Source organism: Triturus cristatus, chromosome 4_1, assembly GCF_964204655.1.
Source record: "Triturus cristatus chromosome 4_1, aTriCri1.1, whole genome shotgun sequence".
In the NCBI taxonomy this organism is placed as follows: domain Eukaryota; kingdom Metazoa; phylum Chordata; class Amphibia; order Caudata; family Salamandridae; genus Triturus; species Triturus cristatus.
Genome location: NC_140585.1, coordinates 790,814,891 through 790,832,142, shown reverse-complemented (window position 1 = coordinate 790,832,142; position 17,252 = coordinate 790,814,891). Strand labels below are relative to the sequence as shown.

General features: G+C 46.3%; 1 protein-coding gene across 1 annotated transcript in view; it reads left to right on the top strand.

Moving 5' to 3' along the window:
• Positions 1–17,252, top strand: part of AMDHD1 (amidohydrolase domain containing 1) — a 193,964-nt gene that overhangs the window by 82,368 nt on the left and 94,344 nt on the right. Inside the window, exon 3 of the mRNA XM_085653371.1 lies at positions 16,291–16,355. Within this exon, the coding sequence (XP_085509497.1) occupies positions 16,291–16,355 (65 nt within the window). The remainder of the gene's footprint in view (positions 1–16,290; positions 16,356–17,252) is intronic.

Genomic DNA, 17,252 nt, shown 5'->3' with positions numbered 1-17,252 from the left:
ACAGATCCCTGGTGTCTTGTGGGCTCTTCTGCCCCCCCACCCTCCCCCTGGGAGCGGAAACGGCAAAAAAATTAAACCGAAAAGTCTTGCACACATAATGGGGGCCTAGGAAGCGACCCTTGCCCAAGGGGTCGCTTCCTTTATCACAAAAACGCATCCCTGGTGCCTAGTGGTGGCATTCCTGCAGTACGATCGCGACGCTGTGCGCGATCGTGCTGCAGGAATGCCCTGTATTGAGACATCAGGGGAGAGGAAATACTCTTTCCTCTCCCCCGATGCCTCAATACTTTGAAAATCACCGCCGCGGCCCCCGCGTCCCCACCGGAGAGCTCCACATACCTGTTGATGCTGCTGGGACGCCTGGAAGCAAATGGCTTCCAGGCGTCCCAGCGCTTCCTGATGACGTCGGCGCGCGCTGACGTCATGGGGAAGCGTGGGAGGGCTCAGGGGTGGCAGCGGAAACTCTTCCGCTGCCATCCACCTCGGTGGGGGCACGATCGATGCCCCAGGGGGGGGAGCGCCAGCGCTTCCCACAGGGGCTGTGCTCATGACGGAGCGGTTCCGTCATAAGCATCGAAGGGGTTAACTGCACTGTCAAAGTTCTGGAGTTCACACATCTGGCAGAGCAGTTGAGCAGGGGGAAGAACAAGACGTGTCCAGGGAGCTGTGCTGCTGCTGGTGTTCCTGTATATGGAATATTCTTCTTTAATCTCTACATATTGGTGGATCTTTACTCAACAGTTTTGGCGGCGATCTTCAGGAACACCTACGAACCTATTTTCGTTGCCTTTCATCACTTTTATTAATTCTTTGGATTGTGCGTGCACAGTACCGACTCTTTGGATGCTTTTCCTTCTTTTATTCAAGGATTTTATTGTATGTTTTGGGCAAGATTGAGTTTCTGCTGGTTTGGTTGTGGTGAGATATTTGTCGGTGTTTTACTGTGAGTGCTGCCTTTCCCTGTTACCCTCGCCGAGTCCGCATTTTTCAAAATTAAACCGTACCTACCTGCATTGGAACCCTGCTCCAATAACGTTGGAATTAGACTTTTGGCACCAGCTCCTTTTGTTACATTCTTCTGTGGAATTCTTGCTCACGTAGTGGAGTTCCACCATTTCTGGAAGACCAGACGCGTTCTCCTCTTCACGGCATTCTTTCTTCTGGAGTTCCTGTGATGCACGCAAAGGTCGTTCTGTGGCGTGACGCCACCCGGTGATTGTTTCTTCAGGAATTCTGCTGATGAACGCACGCTCGCAAGGGTCGTTCAGCAGCGTGACATCACTTGGCAGTGCTTGGCAACGGTAGCGGATTCTTCTAGGCCTTTCCACTGCATTGCGGAGTAATTGGCTCCTACTCCTATATTGTATTGTTATTATTAATTCTGCTCACAATATTTATGCCGCTAGAGTCATGCTGAGGAAGTATGAGGAGAACTTTCCTGCTTTTCAAGTGATCGATACAGAAGCTTGAAGCTCAAACTTTTTACACAGTACTTTATTCCTTTTATCATTCAAGGGAACTTTTCGTTTTATTCTTTTATTCTGACTTCCTTATTAAGTCATTTACTAGTACTTCTTGAACTTATTGTAAAGTATGTACGCCAGTCATAAGTGGTAAGTAGAAGTATTTATTCCAAATGCCAACACAGGGTCCAGGGGGAGGGTCCTGGACGCAGAACAACGTGTAGGTGGCAGGGTGATCAGCTGTCAACTGTCAACGGCAGCTGATGGCTGGTGACCTCACTCACAGTACGGGTGCCCAGAGGTGACCCCCAAGAGCGCACGCAATACAGTGTCAGCGCAGGGACACAATAGTAAAACACAACACATCTTCCTCCTGTGGAAAAAAGGTGGGGGAGTTGATGGGAGAAAATTGAAAGAACTGGTTACGTGCAAACAAAATCTCTAAACCTGGTAGGTGGCCCTAACAGTCTTCCAGACCTACTGGTTGTAACGGGGTCAACATTACATTGTTCTGGTAATGCAGGCAACATCCGTCTCTGCTCCTTCCTTGGTGGTGAGCAGTGTTTGTCTGTCAACATTTTCGGTATTCACTCTCTCTCCACGTCTACTAGCTGGTCTGTCCTCTGTGTTATCTTCACAATCAGTTTCCTCATCAGAAAAGCAAAGATGTTTCTGTTCCTTTTCTCCTTTACTGTCATTTTTTCCATCCTGGAATGTGCTGGTAGTTGAGTCACTACTTTGGTGCTTGAATGGTGCAAGATTTGAGAAATGCCATACTCTACCATCACTGAGTAGAGCAGAGTTGCAGTAGACTTCTTGTACTGTTAACGGAGGTGTGAACTTGTCCTGTCCTTTGGCAACGTGCCCACTTCTCTTTACTTTAACCACATCTCCTTCCTTTAGACTACAGGCTTACTCCCGTGTTTTTTGTCATAATAGTCTTTAGCGGAAGCCTGCGACTGCCTGAGTTTTTGCAAAACCTGCGGAGCTAACCAGTCTATTCTCTTGCTTGTTCTTATCCAACCTACATTGTCTCTTGACAATGGGGTCCTACCACGCATCATTACAAAAGGACTGAGGCCGGTGGATTCACACGGGGTTATTCTGTACGCCCAAACAGTCTTTAGGGTTTCCTGCTTCCAATCCAGATTGTTGCTGTTGGCTATCTGAATTACACCTTTTATGACTCTGTTAAATCGCTCCACTGCCCCATTCCCGGCAGGATGATACACCGACGTGGTCTTATGGACCATGCTATTTTTCTTGATTTAACTTTGAAACAGCTCAGAGGTAAATTGAGTGCCGTTATCGCTCACGATCTGCTTTGGTAAACCCTCCCGGGTGAAGGCCTCATCCATGAACTTCGCGATGTTCTTAGATATCGGATCCTTAGTGAATCTCACCTCAGGCCATTTTGTTAAATGATCAATCATGACCAACACATACCATTTTTCATGGTTGTCTTGAATGGGACCCATCACGTCTATTCCCACTCTTTCCCATGGCATTCCTTGTATGGTTAATGGCTGCAAAGGTGGTCGGTAAGTCACTTGTGACTTGTCAGAGTTTACACACAAGGTACATTCCCTTACCGTTCTTTCTATGTCCAAATTTATGCCAGGCCACCAGTACATTTCTTTTACTCTTCCTTTAGTTTTTACAATTCCTAAATGTCCTTCATGACACAACTTCAGTATTTTACCCCTTATTGTGCAAGGTGGGACATATTTTCCACTTCTTAAAATGAACTTGTCTTCATATGATAATTAATTATTTACTTCCCAGAACGCTTTGTACTCATCAGTAAGTTTTGTTTTTTGCATCCAACCAGTCTTGATCATCTGTACAATGTTGTTCAGTATTTCGTCTTTCTCCTGCTCCTTTAACCATTCCTCCCTGGTTATTCCGCCTGCTTGATCCAATACGCCAGCAATGGCACTCTCCTCCATTTTTGTTTCTACATCTTCACTTGCTTTACCTACAGGCATCCTACTCAAAACATCGGCTACGACATTCTTAACTCCAGGGACGTATTCAACTTCGTACATGAAATCGCATAAACGCACCGAAAGTCTAGCCAGTCTAGGGGACGCAGTATATAAACACTTTGTTGTCAGCACTTTCGTCAAAGGTTTATGATCAGTGCATAATGTCACCTTCCTGCCCCACACAAAATGTCTGAAACGTTCCAAAGCCCACACACAAGCCAAGGCCTCTCGTTCGATGACTGAAGAGTTTTCCTCGGCAGGGGTGAGTGAACGTGAGGCAAATGCAACAGTATATTCCTTACCGCTGGTGTCTTTTTGGGTCAACACTGCCCCTAGGCCCTTGCTGCTGGCATCTGTGGTTACGAAGTTTTTCAAGGTAGAGTCAAATCCCTGAAGGGGAAGTGCGGTGCACAAGTCAACCTTCACACTCTTGAACTTTTCCTCACATTCTGCTGTCCACACAAACTTGTTTCTCATTTTAATGAGCTGTCTTAGTTCATGAGTTTTTTGTGAATTTTTTTATATAAACTTGGAGTAAAACTCCACCATCCCCAAGAATGACCTCAGCTCATCCTTGTTGGTGGGGGTTGGTGACTCTTTTATCGCCAGTAGCAGTTCTCTCTTTGGACTGATACCGTCCCCTGTAATGCAATGACCAAGGTAATTTACAGACGTACACGCAAATTTGCATTTTCGGTACTCCGCAGTTAAACCTTTGTCTTCCAAAATGCGGAATACTTGATTCATTCTTCTGTCGTGTTCCACCTTAGTCCTACCCATGACTAAGATGTCATCCTGGAATATTAGGATGTCTGGCACACCTTCAAATATGTTGTTCATGAGCCTCTGAAACATCGCGGCTGCAGATGCGAGGCCAAAAGGAACACGCGTGAACCTATAACATCCAAATTGTGTAACAAATGTCGTTAGTCTCTTACTTTCACGGTGGAGTGGCACTTGGTGATAAGCCGACTTTAAGTCTATTGTTGAAAACCACTTTATTGTCGTTGCTAACATTTCATTTATCTTTGGGAGCGGGTATTGTGCTACTACTATGCTTTTATTCAGGTCACGAAGGTCCACACATAGTCTCATTTTGCCATCGGCTCGTTTCGCAATCACCAATTCCTCAAGAAGTTTATCTAGTTGGTCTTTCACCTCTTTTCTTACAGTGAAGGGTATGTTTCTCACTTTATGCACCACCGGTATATTTATTGGCTTAAGTCTTATTCTGTGTTGGTATCCTACCAATGCACCTACTTTACCGCTGAAAATTTTTGGGTATTCTTTCTTAAGGGAACTTGCTGGGTCATTGAATTCCGTCACACTCAGTACTGGGTCACTCTTTGTTGGATCTAACATTATACCCAAATTTCCCTGGTCTTTCCACCCCAAGACTGACGGACCAACCTTTGCTACATACAATTTTCCTGCTGTTTCTCTGCCTTTGAATTCAAATTTTAAGTCTCTGTATCCACAAACATCTATTCTCTCACCTGTGAAAGATTTTATGATTATATCTGGCCTCTTCAAGTGACCTCCAATTACATCTCTGAACTTTTCCAACCATATTTTCTCATTTATTATCGTGTAGGGCGACCCTGAGTCTGCAACGATGCTCATCTTTATTCCACCAATAGTCATATTACAAATCGGTTTCTTCGTTTTCGTTGCATATCCGTCATTTGTTCCTACGTCTTGTTCCTCATCAATATTTAAGATGAACATGTTCATGTTTTCTTCATCTGTTTCTTCATGTTCATACTCATCGGTACCGTCTACTATCCTTATTTGCTTAGACTTCCGCCTATTGCATGCTTTTGAAAAATGACCTCTGATGCCACAATTTGTGCATTTTGCGTCTCGTGCCGGGCATTTCAAGTCATTAGCCAGGTGTGAACTACTGCCACATTTGTAACATTGTCCCCACTTTTGTTTTTCATCTCTCCTGAATGGTGGCTTGGATTCTTTCTGTCTCCAATTCTGATTAGACTTCGTTTTTTGGTCGTAAACTCTGTTAATATTTTCACCATCCTTTTTGTCCTTATTTTCTGTTAGAACTGCCTTTGCGCAACGACCTGTTAGCTCAGCCTTGCGCGCTATATCGATTATATTCTGTAGTGGATACTCTCCCTTCGCCCATAAGTTGTCTTGAATATTCTCATTCAACCCTTGCATCACAATCTGGTCCCTTATAAACTCATCATGGAGCGCTCCGAATCTACAGTTTATCGCTAGATTTTTCAACACAGAGACATAGTCATCAATAGATTCCTCTTTACCCTGTTTGCGATGGAAGAACTTGTAACGATCCACTCCCACACATACCGTTGGTTTGTAGTATGTGTTCAGATCGTCAATAGCATTCAAGAATACATCTCCTTCATTTTCTGCCCTCACTTTTTTGTTTATTGAATTAGAAACTTTTATGCCTCCTGCCCCAAGACAATGCATTAACATCTTGTATTTCCTTTCAGGTTTCACTTCATCATCCTCCTCCAAGGTTGAGATATAATTTAAAAAATATTCTCTCCATTCCTCCCATTTTAGTGTTGGTTCTCCGCCACCACGTAGAAATGTTTCTGGAGGAGATAAATTCCATATGCATCCTGTAGCCATTTTACTTCCTGAAAAGGTTTAAAGTTTTTGCTTTTTATCGCTGTGCTGCCAAAACAAGTTGAATGGAATTAGTAATAGTGGAATTGTGCTTTATAATAGTATTTTATATTTGTAAAGGAAGTTCAGTATTATAATATTTTTTTACTTTACTAAGGTTCTCAATTTCTCATGCTGTTCAAACACATTGGTTTTATTCTTTATTATTATTTTTTTTTTTAACAGCAGTAATGTGGCATCGTAATTGGCACCCGGTTAATTTTACCTGAGATATGTGCTTGTCACTCGTTATTGCCAACACATCAGGCACGGCTTAACCAGCTCATATTTAATTATGCTTAGAAGCACAATGTGTTAATTTCCATTTTCGTTTTATTGTTTCAGTTTTAATTTGTACAAACGCGCTAACTCTAACAGATGCCGCATGAGTCATACACACTGATCCTCAACGCGTCGTTGCCATGGCATTGTTTGTTTACCTTCCCTAAAATGGCACTTGCGCTTCGTGCACGTTCGATGGAACGCAGGTTTTATTTCATTTAAAATGGCCGCCACGTTGTTTTCAGTGCGTGGTTGTGTCACAGGATTTTCAAGGATGACGCGCAGTTCAGCTGTTCACTGTGACAGTTGACAGTTCGTTTTTTCCGTTGGGCCGATTGAAGAGAGATCCTTCTTTCTCCTTTAATCAGTAAAATCTTCCTTTTACGCATCCGTTTCTTCACAGAATCAATTTGGTATTGTCCACAAACCCCTCAATAAGTTCAAAACAGTCGATTTCAAAACTCAGCTTTTTATAAATTCCCACGAAGATTTCCCTTAAGAATATTAACATCGAACCTGCCACAAAGATGTGCACCGTTGTTATCCGAATTCTTATTATTATTTTTACGTCAACGCCGAAGTTCACAGAGAAGTCTATATTTCCAAGAAAGTCTTCAAAATAAACTCTCCTTTCAAATTAAATTTCAGTTGCGTGGGAGTCCCGTGCTGGCCCTCGTCGCCACTTTGTAAAGTATGTACGCCAGTCATAAGTGGTAAGTAGAAGTATTTATTCCAAATGCCAACACGGGGTCCAGGGGGAAGGTCCTGGACGCAGAACAACGTGTAGGTGGCAGGGTGATCAGCTGTCAACTGTCAACGGCAGCTGACGGCTGGTGACCTCACTCACAGTACGGGTGCCCAGAGGTGACACCCAAGAGCGCACGCAATACAGTGTCCGCGCAGGGACACAATAGTAAAACACAACACTTATTTGCAGCATTTTCTTTTGTGAACTACCGCGAATGTTTTTTTCACTTGAGAATAGGGTGGATTTTGGACAAACATTATGACCACCCCACGCATTTTGGTCAGCTGGTAACAACCCTTTTTTGACACCATAGATGAAGATGGTAAAATGAAACCAGAAAAAAAGATATTTCTACACACTGGTTTAAAAGCTTATGAACAAATAAAGTCTGTGGGGGGAGGAGATGCTAATGTTTTTGATGTTACTTTGCAAGATTTTGAAAATTATTTTGCACCAAAAGTTTGCAGTGGAATAGTCTGATTTAAATTCTTTCAAAGAAGGCAAGAAGTGAGTTAGTGGATGATTATGTTTCTGAGTTTAAGGAAATTGGCTAGCGATTGTAAATTTGATCATCTTCAGAAGTAGTTTATTCATGATCAAGTGGTAATGCATACTGCGGACACAGCTATTCAAGATAGACTGTGGATCAATGGGGATGCTGACCTTAAAGACATTTTGGCTATTACTAGGAAGGCAGAACTTTCCAGTCGAAGTGCAAAGGTACGTAAAGCAGATCCTAAGAGTGGTAACAAAGACATTATTTGTAAAGTTAACAAGTTATTTAACAAAAACAAAGTTCACTAAATCTTTTGATTCCACTAAAAATAATTTTAATGTGAAACCATCTTCAATAACTAAAAAAGAACATTTTAGATGTTATCGTTGCGACAGTGCTTCACATCTGGCTTCTAGTGAGTTTTGTCCTGCTATCAAACAAAGATGCTGTGTTTGTGGTGTGATAGGGCATTTTTCCAAAGTATGCAGGAGGAGGAAAAATGTTAAAGTCAAATGTGTGGATTAACCTGTTTCAAGTGATGAGGAAGATTTTGTAGAGAAGGTCATGTATTGAAATATCCAAGATTCTGATGTGCAATATATGTTTGTGCTAAACATCAAGGATACTGAGGTGGATATAAACAAGAAACCCACTTGCTCTATGTCCATTAGTGGTGTGTTGATTGGCATGTGTGCCGATGCTGGATCTCCCTTTACTATTAATGAGGAGGTTTGGAATTTCAAGTTTGTACCTAAAAGTGGGAAAAATCTCAGTGAACCTGCTATCAATCCAGAAGGATACTTGGGTGAAAGAATTGATTTACTTGGCTTTAGGGAACTTGTTTTTAAATTCAAGAATAGAGATTCTATTGGTAAACTTTGTGGCAAAAAAAGATACCTTCAGTATTAGGTTGGAGGGATCAAGGTGTTCTACATATTACCTTAAATCCTAATAGTCCTGATCCCGTTATGATCGTAGGGTAGTGCTGTTTTGAGTGACCAAATTCTTACAAAATTTCCACAAGTTTTCAGCGGTACTATTGGGAAATTAAAAGGATTTGAACTTCTGTAGTAGGGGATCTCTGTGTATAGTCATAATCTAGTGAATAGTCCCGCCCATGTGCGTGGACCCCGGAGCAATAAAAAATAATCTCTAAAAGGTGACAAATCATGCAGACCTGCATACACCTTTAAGAGAGAATTTAATTTAAAGACAGATAATGCAGCCTATACCCACAGGCTACACTGTCCAGTACTTCAACTAGAATTCCACCAACATCCACAAACAGCACTGCCTGTCTAGTTTTTCTCCCCATAGGAAAAAACCCTGCCTCTACCAGCAAAAGCCTCTGGAATGATAGAGAGGAAGGAGTGGACAGACAAGACCCATAGGCTGCCATTATGTGGCTTAAAACAGGATACTGTGCCTTTAAGAAAACTTTCCAGATTTCCAGAACTTTTCCCAGTATCCCAGAATGACCAGCAGGTCCCATTTACTTTCAGTTCTTTTTTCTGGCTCCTGCTAGCAGGACCCTGGAGCATTGAGCTCTCCCCTTTTCAAGGGTTTTTTGGAGATTTTGTCAATTTGGTCACTTTTTCAAGTGCTTAGTAGCTGGTACTGTCAACATGCCTGGCTTGTTCGACAAGTGCCCGGAATGTGGTAGAAAGAAGGCTAAAACTGATCCACACGAGGTGTGTATAGGTTGCCTTCCCCAGTCCCACGTGCCTGAAGACTGTACCATCTGCCACTCGTTCTCAGCCAGGACCCTGAGGGACAGAATGAAAATCAGGCTTCAAGTTCTGGAGGAGAGAAGACTGAAGGCACCAGGTGGGTCTGGAGGGGCTGATTTGGCCCATACTGAGGCCTCTGGGGGGGCTCCCCAGGGGCAGGAAGACCAGTAAGCGCTCCCACTCCCCGTCGACGTCTAGGGCGGCGACGGCGACGTCGAGGAGGATGACCACCGTCTGTTCGCCGTCTCCCCAGGGCTCTGGGGAGAAGTGGCGTCGACGTCGAGGGACCTGAATAGGCCGCCGTCGACTACATCGGCATCGTCTGCGACGACGCCGTCTTCGGCGCCGTCCAGCAGTCGGCGTCGAGATCGGACCCGGCGTCGGCGCTCGCCGTCGAGGGATCGCCGTTCGCCGTCGATGAAGAGGAGACGGTCGACGCCGCCGCCGAAGAGGAGATCGACGTCGAGACGCTCGAGGTCGAGGCACAGGTCGCCGTCGAGGCACAGATCGCCGTCGAGGCACAGGTCTCCGTCGAGGCGGAGGTCGCCGTCGAGGCGGAGGTCGCCGTCGAGGCGAAGGTCGACGTCGAGGAAGAGAGAGTCACCGGAATCGGTGTACTCGGTGGTGTATACGCCTCCTCGGATGCCTCCGTCGCCGCCTCCTCCACCTCCACCACCGCCACCTCCACCGCCACCACCGCCTCCACAGCCGCGGACACTGCCTCCGCCGCCCCCACCTCGGTCGCTGCCACGCACTCCAGTGGGACCGCCGCCGGTTCCCCCGTGGTCGGTTTCCTTTCCGAGGTACCCGACTCCGCCGCAGGGGACCCCGAAGCCACGACGCCCGCGGTCGCCGGGACCGGCTAGACCGGCGGACAGGCCGAAGCCGAAGAGGTCGCGCTCCCGCTCTCACAGGAGGAGAAGGTCACGGAGCCGTGGACGGTCATCGTCGGACTCAGGACGACGCCGTAGGAGGTACAGGTCCAGGTCGCACACGCGCTCCTCGACCAGAGACTTTTCCCCGACTCTGTCGGACTCACCGGGGACTAGGGTGTCTCCGGTGGACGACTTGGTCTCTTTCCAAGAGGTGCTGTTGAGAGGGGCAGCAAAGTTGGGTATCACGGTGACGGTTCCAACACCCACGACGTCCGTGATATTCGAGACACTTCATAAGAAACATCTGTCTCGCCCTCTACTGCCTCTTGTACCAGGACTGGTGGAACCCGCGTTGGAGCTGTTCCTCACTCCCGCGATGACGAAGGCCGCTCCCTCCAGGCTCATGAAAAAGTATAGGGCCCCGGAGTCGGATCCTACCTTTTTGGGAGTGGACCCGAAGCCGGATTCGGTCATCGTGACGGCGGCGAGGAAACAACATGCGACCGCCCCTTCGTCGACGGTCCCGCCTGACAAGGAAAGCCGCTGGCTGGACTCTGCGGGCAGGAAGGTGTGTGGGACCGCCACCACTACCATGAAGGCGGCGAGTGCAGGGGCTTTGTTGGGCCGTTACGACCGGGCCCTGTGGGAGTCCCTGCAGCAGTATGCAGACCTGCTACCCCGGGACAAGAAGGAGGACTTCTTGGAGACAGTGCGCGAAGGCATGCTGGTTTCTAATCAGGTGATCGGCGCAGCGGCGGATGTCTCCTTGCTGGCCGCCCACGCCTACTGTCATGGCGTTCACCAGAGGCGGCATTCGTGGCTGCGCCTGACGTCCCTCAAGCCAGAGGCGCAGCAAAGAGTGGCCAACCTGCCCTTCTCAGGGGAAACCCTGTTCGGGAAACATGCGGACGATGAGATGGCCCGCATGAAGGCGGAGGCGGAAACCCTGACGGCCGTTGGGTTGGAGAAGGCCGAGAAGAAGAAGCGCCCGTTCCAGAGGCGGTTTGGGTCTTCGGGCAGAGGGCGTGGGCAGGGTTCGGGACAGCAGCAGTTCCGAAAGCCCTTCCAGAAGCGCCAGAGGGGTAGAGGAGGCCAGCAGGCTACTACCACTACCAAGGGCCCGGCCGGGTCTCGGCCCTGAGCGGTTACTTCCCCCTCAACCGTTACCCACTCCAGTGGGGGGAAGCATTCAATTTTTTCCGGCAGAGTGGAGAAAAATTACTCAGGACAAGTGGGTGCTGAATATTGTTTGCAATGGATACAGTCTTCGGTTTATCAGCCCGCCTCCAGCGATTCCGCCGGTCAGCTCTCGATTCCAGCTGAGAGAGCTCCAGGCGGAGGCAGACATCTTGTTGAGAAAAAAGGCGGTAGAAGAGGTACCTCTGTCTCAAAGGGGAAGAGGTCTGTACTCTCGGTTCTTCCTCGTTCGCAAGAAGGACAAGAACGAGTTCAGGCCCATTCTGGATTTGCGACAGGCAAACAAATGGATTCGCAGAGAGAAGTTTCACATGCTATTGTTGCACCAGATTTACCCTCAGCTGCAACGGGGAGACTGGCTCTGTGCCATAGATCTACAGGATGCGTACTTCCATGTGCCCATAGCGAGGAAGCACAGGAAGTTCCTGCGATTCCAAGTCGGCGCCAATCACTATCAATACACAGTACTGCCATTCGGGCTAAAGTCTGCTCCCAGGACCTTCTCGAAGTGCATGGCGGTGGTGGCGGCACACCTGCGGAGGAACAAGGTGTTTGTCTACCCGTATCTGGACGATTGGCTGATCAAGGCTTCATCCTTCTCGGAAGCACAAGATCACTTCCGATGGACGTGCGCTCTCTTACACAAGCTGGGGTTACACGTCAACATGTCCAAATCGGTCACGACTCCGGTCCAGTGCATACAGTACCTGGGGGCCTCCATCGATACGCGGTCAGCAAGCGTGTCTCCTTCGGAGGAGAGACGGTTATCACTCCTTCGGAAGGCTCAGGACCTCAGGACTGCTCCATCGACGACAGTGAGGAAGGTGTCTTCTCTACTGGGATCGATGGCCTCCTGTATCTTCCTCACGCCTCACGCACGGCTACACATGAGACCACTGCAGGAGTGCTTGGAGGATCAGTGGGATCAGAGGACAGGCTCTTGGGACGACAAGATACGACTGTCGCTGCATGCTCTTCAGTCTCTGAAGTGGTGGTGTTCGGCGGAAAACCTCCTCAAGGGGGTTCCCTTCCACAAGGACATTCCCACTACGAGTGTAGTGACGGATGCTTCTCTCCAGGGCTGGGGAGCGCATTCCGGGGACTTGCAGATTCAAGGAAAGTGGTCTCCTCTGGAATCGACGTACCACATCAATTTCCTGGAACTCAGATCTGTCTTCCTGGCACTGAAGGCCTTCCTTCCGTCCTTCCAGACCAACTCGCTGCTGATACAGACGGACAATACAACCACGATGTATTACCTCAACAAGCAGGGGGGGTCGAGATCGCGCACTCTGTCGCAGGAGGCGCAGGTGATCTGGCGCTGGCTGCTGGCCCGAGGACTGACTATTACGGCCACGCATCTGCCAGGGGTGCAGAATGCTCAGGCGGATGCCTTGAGCAGGCTGATTCAGGAAAACCACGAATGGGTCATAAACGACGAAGTACTAGGAGAAGTCTTCGCAAGGTGGGGGACTCCAGACGTAGATCTGTTCGCCACCGCCGAAAACAGCAAATGCCGAGACTTCGCATCCAGTTACTACCAGCGGGGGACACTGGTGAATGCGCTATGGATCGATTGGTCGAACAGCTTTCTGTACGCTTTTCCACCCATTCCCCTGATTCCGGCGGTGCTCATCAAGCTGTCCCAGTCCAGGGCGCGGATGATCCTGATCGCCCCGGAGTGGCCCAGGCAGTGGTGGTTCACGGACCTTCTTCACCGGTCTCTCCTTCCTCACATGCGGTTGCCGTGCAGGCCGGACCTTCTCACGAAGTTCGGGGGGCGGATGGTGCACCCCAACCTCTCGTCTTTGAGTTTGGCGGCATGACTCCTGAAATAGTGCAATATGGCCATCTGAATCTACCAGACGATTGTATGGACATTCTAAAGGAGTCTAAGCGACCTTCCACTAGGACATCCTATGCTTACAAGTGGAAGAGGTTCTGTATCTGGTGTAAGTCCAAGAACTTTGATCCGACAACATGTAAGGAAGATGTAATCCTTCCATACCTTTTACATCTGGCGCAGTCTGGCCTTAATTTCCATTCCATTAAGGTTCATCTGGCTGCTTTGACTGCTTACAGGAAATGCCCTTCACAGACTTCCTTCTTTCAGATCCCTATGGTCAAGGATTTTTTGGAAGGCTTGAAGAAAGTGTTTCCTCCCGTCAGACTTCCCTCGCCTTCCTGGGACTTGAATGTGGTGCTGTCCAGACTGATGAAGGAGCCTTTTGAACCCATTCACAAGGCTTCATTGCAGCACCTATCCTGGAAGGCGGCGTTCCTAGTGGCCATTACATCGGCCCGCAGGGTGAGTGAACTTCAGGCATTATGTTGTCAAGAACCTTATACTGTATTTCATGCTGCACTGTGCTCCTACATCTTATTATGGTTTTGAACAAGGTTGACCTCAGAAGAACTGTGTGGATAAATCTCTCAGAGTTTTGGAAAATTAGAAATTAACTTTCTGTTAATCGTAACATGGCTTTCAGGGGTGAGAGAGTTATTCCTCCGACTGCTTTAACAAAGGAAGTTATCCAAATGTGTCATGAAGGACATTTGGGAATTGTGAAAAACAGACAGAGTTAAGAAATGGTTTTGGTGGCCTGGGTTAGATTTGTGTGCGGAAAAGTTTGTAAGAGATTGCTTATGGTGTGCAAATGCTGACAAGTCTCTTAGAACTGTTAAACCATATATGTGTGAAGCTATCATTCCCAAAGAACCTTGGCATACAGTGGCAGTGGATATCATGGGTCCCATTGGTTCTCCCACCAAGTTCATAATTTCTATGATTGATATTTTTTTCAAGATGGACGGTAATTAAAGTTGTGGATAAAGTCAATTTTGAAGAAGTCTTGAAGTTCATTCACTATACCTTCGCTAGTGAAGGTTTGCCGGTTCAGATAATCACCGACAATGGTATGCAATTTTTATCCAATGTGGCGAGAGATTACTTCAAGAAAGTAGGTGTTAGACATAAGACTACTTTCCTTTATAATCCCAGCGCAAACGGAATGGTAGAAAGGTTTAATAGGGTTCTTAAGGCTGCTATTCAGATGGCCATCAATAACAAAGTGAACTGGGAAATACAAGTTCATAAAGTTGTTTGGACTTACAGAACCACTGTTCATGATGCGTTAAATGCTTCTCCTTTCGAAGTTATGACTGGTAGGAATGCAAGGACTAAATGCAATCCTGAGTGGCTTATTAGCAGTAATGAGTGCAAAATTTCTATGAGTAATGTAAGAGAAAAGATTGTGGAGAGAAACAGGAAATACAAGGAAGATTTTGATCTCAAGAGAGGCGCGAGTACCCCTACCATTCAAAAGTGGATTTGGGTTAAGGTTAAACTTCCTTGGTTAGTTATGAAAGGGTTGAGTCCGTTTTCTGAACCGTTACAAGTTGTGGATGTTCTTCATAATGCTGTTTGTCTCAGTGATGGCAATGTGTGGAATCTCAAGAGGATTGCTATTAAGGGTGATCCCAATTTTGTTTTCAGGGTGCGACAGCAGTTCCAGAAGTCATGCTCTAGATTTTGAGGATGTGGAGGATGTTGATACTTCGGTAGATTATGAGGTGAATGGGTTTGGTGGTTTAAGTGTGGATCAACCTCCTAGTAGTACTTGAGATTCTTAAGTTGCTGATGAGGCGGATCACACTGGTTTGTGTGAGTGCTCAGACACCTGTTAAGGTTGAGAAACTTAAGTAGTGATGTGTCGTGTATTACCAACGATGTAAGTGGACGCAATAGGAGAGTTTGTTCCAGACCTAAATGGCTGTCCAATTTTGAATTCAGTTCTTAGTTGTTTTTTTTGTTGTTTGAGAGGGGAAGATGTGTTGTGTATGTATTTTATTACTGTGTATGTATTTTATTGCCTTGCTTTATTGTTGTGCGTTTTTCTTTAAGATGTTGTATGAGCCGCACCAGCTTTCTTGTTTAGATTTGTAAGCTTAACTGCACTGTCAAAGTTCTGGAGTTCGCTGATCTGGCAGAGCAGTTGAGCAGGGGGAAGAACAAGACGTGTCCATGGACCTGGTCTGCTGGTGTTCCTGTATATGGAATAAACTACTTTAATCTTCACATATTGGTGGATCTTTACTCCACACTTATCCTTATTGGTGACTGGTATATATTAAAAACAGTTAATTGACTGTGCCACACATGGTGAGGGCTAAGTTGAGTTCGAGCAGTTTGCACTTCTCCTGCAGTCTGATGTGGTAGGCCTGCTGTCAGTAGTTTATTTGGGTCACTCAGGCCAGTACATACAATGCTTCAGGCCCTGGTGGCCCCTTTAACACCCATGCCCAGGGTACCACTGGTACCATATACTAGGGACTTCTAAGGGGGTTAAAGTCCTTTGTCAATTTGGGTTATCAATTCGCACATATCCGTTTTAGGAAGAGAGCACTGGCACTGTGGCCTGGTTAGCAGGCTTCAGTGCACTGTCAGAGTCGATACCCAGCATCTACTAGTCTGAATGGGGGTGAAGTGTGGGGGGACATCTGCAAAAAGGCCTGTATGTACAGACCATCCAGAAACAGCACAAATGAATGTTTCTTAGAAGCATAGTTATTTTGTACCAGTTACCCATCATCGTGTACTCTGTAACCCCATGTCTTGTATTGCCATCATTTGATAGGATCATTGATATTTGTTAGGCATCCTAAATGTCGTAAACTAGGAAAACAGAAACTTATTTAACACGTTTGGGTCAAAAATGATCTTTGGAAAAAGATCTGATTTAAAATTCAGTTTTTGGCAATCTTGATCGTAGCAGCGATCACTCTCTTCTGTTACTGTTTGCAGAGTCTTTCATTTGTGTAACCTCTTGTTCATTTGTATTTGTTTTTAATTGTAGGGCTTGTTGATGCACATACGCACCCAGTCTGGTCCGGTGACAGAGTTCATGAATTTTCAATGAAGGTAAAGTATATGTGCTGCAATGAACTCGAAATACCTCTCATACTCTCCCTTTGCAGTTCTTCAGAAAGGGACTCAAAATCTACGGTTTATCTTTGTTACTACCACCAACAAACTGAGTATCCAGACTTGCACCAAGAACTACCCAACAGCAATTCATTTATCTCCTTCTATGTTATGATAAACCATTACTTTTGGGTTCTATAAACTTTATTTCAATCAGAAGGCAAAATTCCTTATCCGAACTTGGTATGGTGCTATGTGGCCCTTTCATTTCTGCCCTATAAGCATTTTGAGCAATCGGTCACTGGTGATTATTCAAAATAGCGACTAGGAAAATTGTGGTTTTGGTTGCGATTACTCATCTTCAAAGTTGGCAAACGACCTGCTCTATCCTATTTTGAGGTTTACTCTGCTTTTATGAGAGAATGGCTGCCATCATATACAGTCATTGTTCCTCCAATGTCCGTACAGATTTTTATTTCACTAAACACTGCAAAGAGGGGGGACAGCGAGCGAAGAGGAAAAAGTTAGCTCCCAAGACCTAGCATATACTCACTGACAGGTAACTGTTCCTATAAGACAAGCAATAACCTAATCGGTTACACAGAAAGAGAAGATACATGGTAGTCTCTATGTGTGATGCCAGCCTGGTGAAGGTGGGGAGGGCTCTTTGTCGGAGATCTTTTTGGAGACACCACAGTTGTGCATGTGGGTGTGTGGGCCTAAAAAAGGTGTGTACAAGTGTATTAAAATTACCTCACCGGTACCCAGAAGTCAAGTTTTATTTGTGGGTCCGGGATGTAAGAATAAAATAATTATTTAAGGAAATGGAGCACCTCTAATAAACAGATATAATAGAGGTAAGGGTATTACTCTGCTGCTCTCAGTACCAGTGTT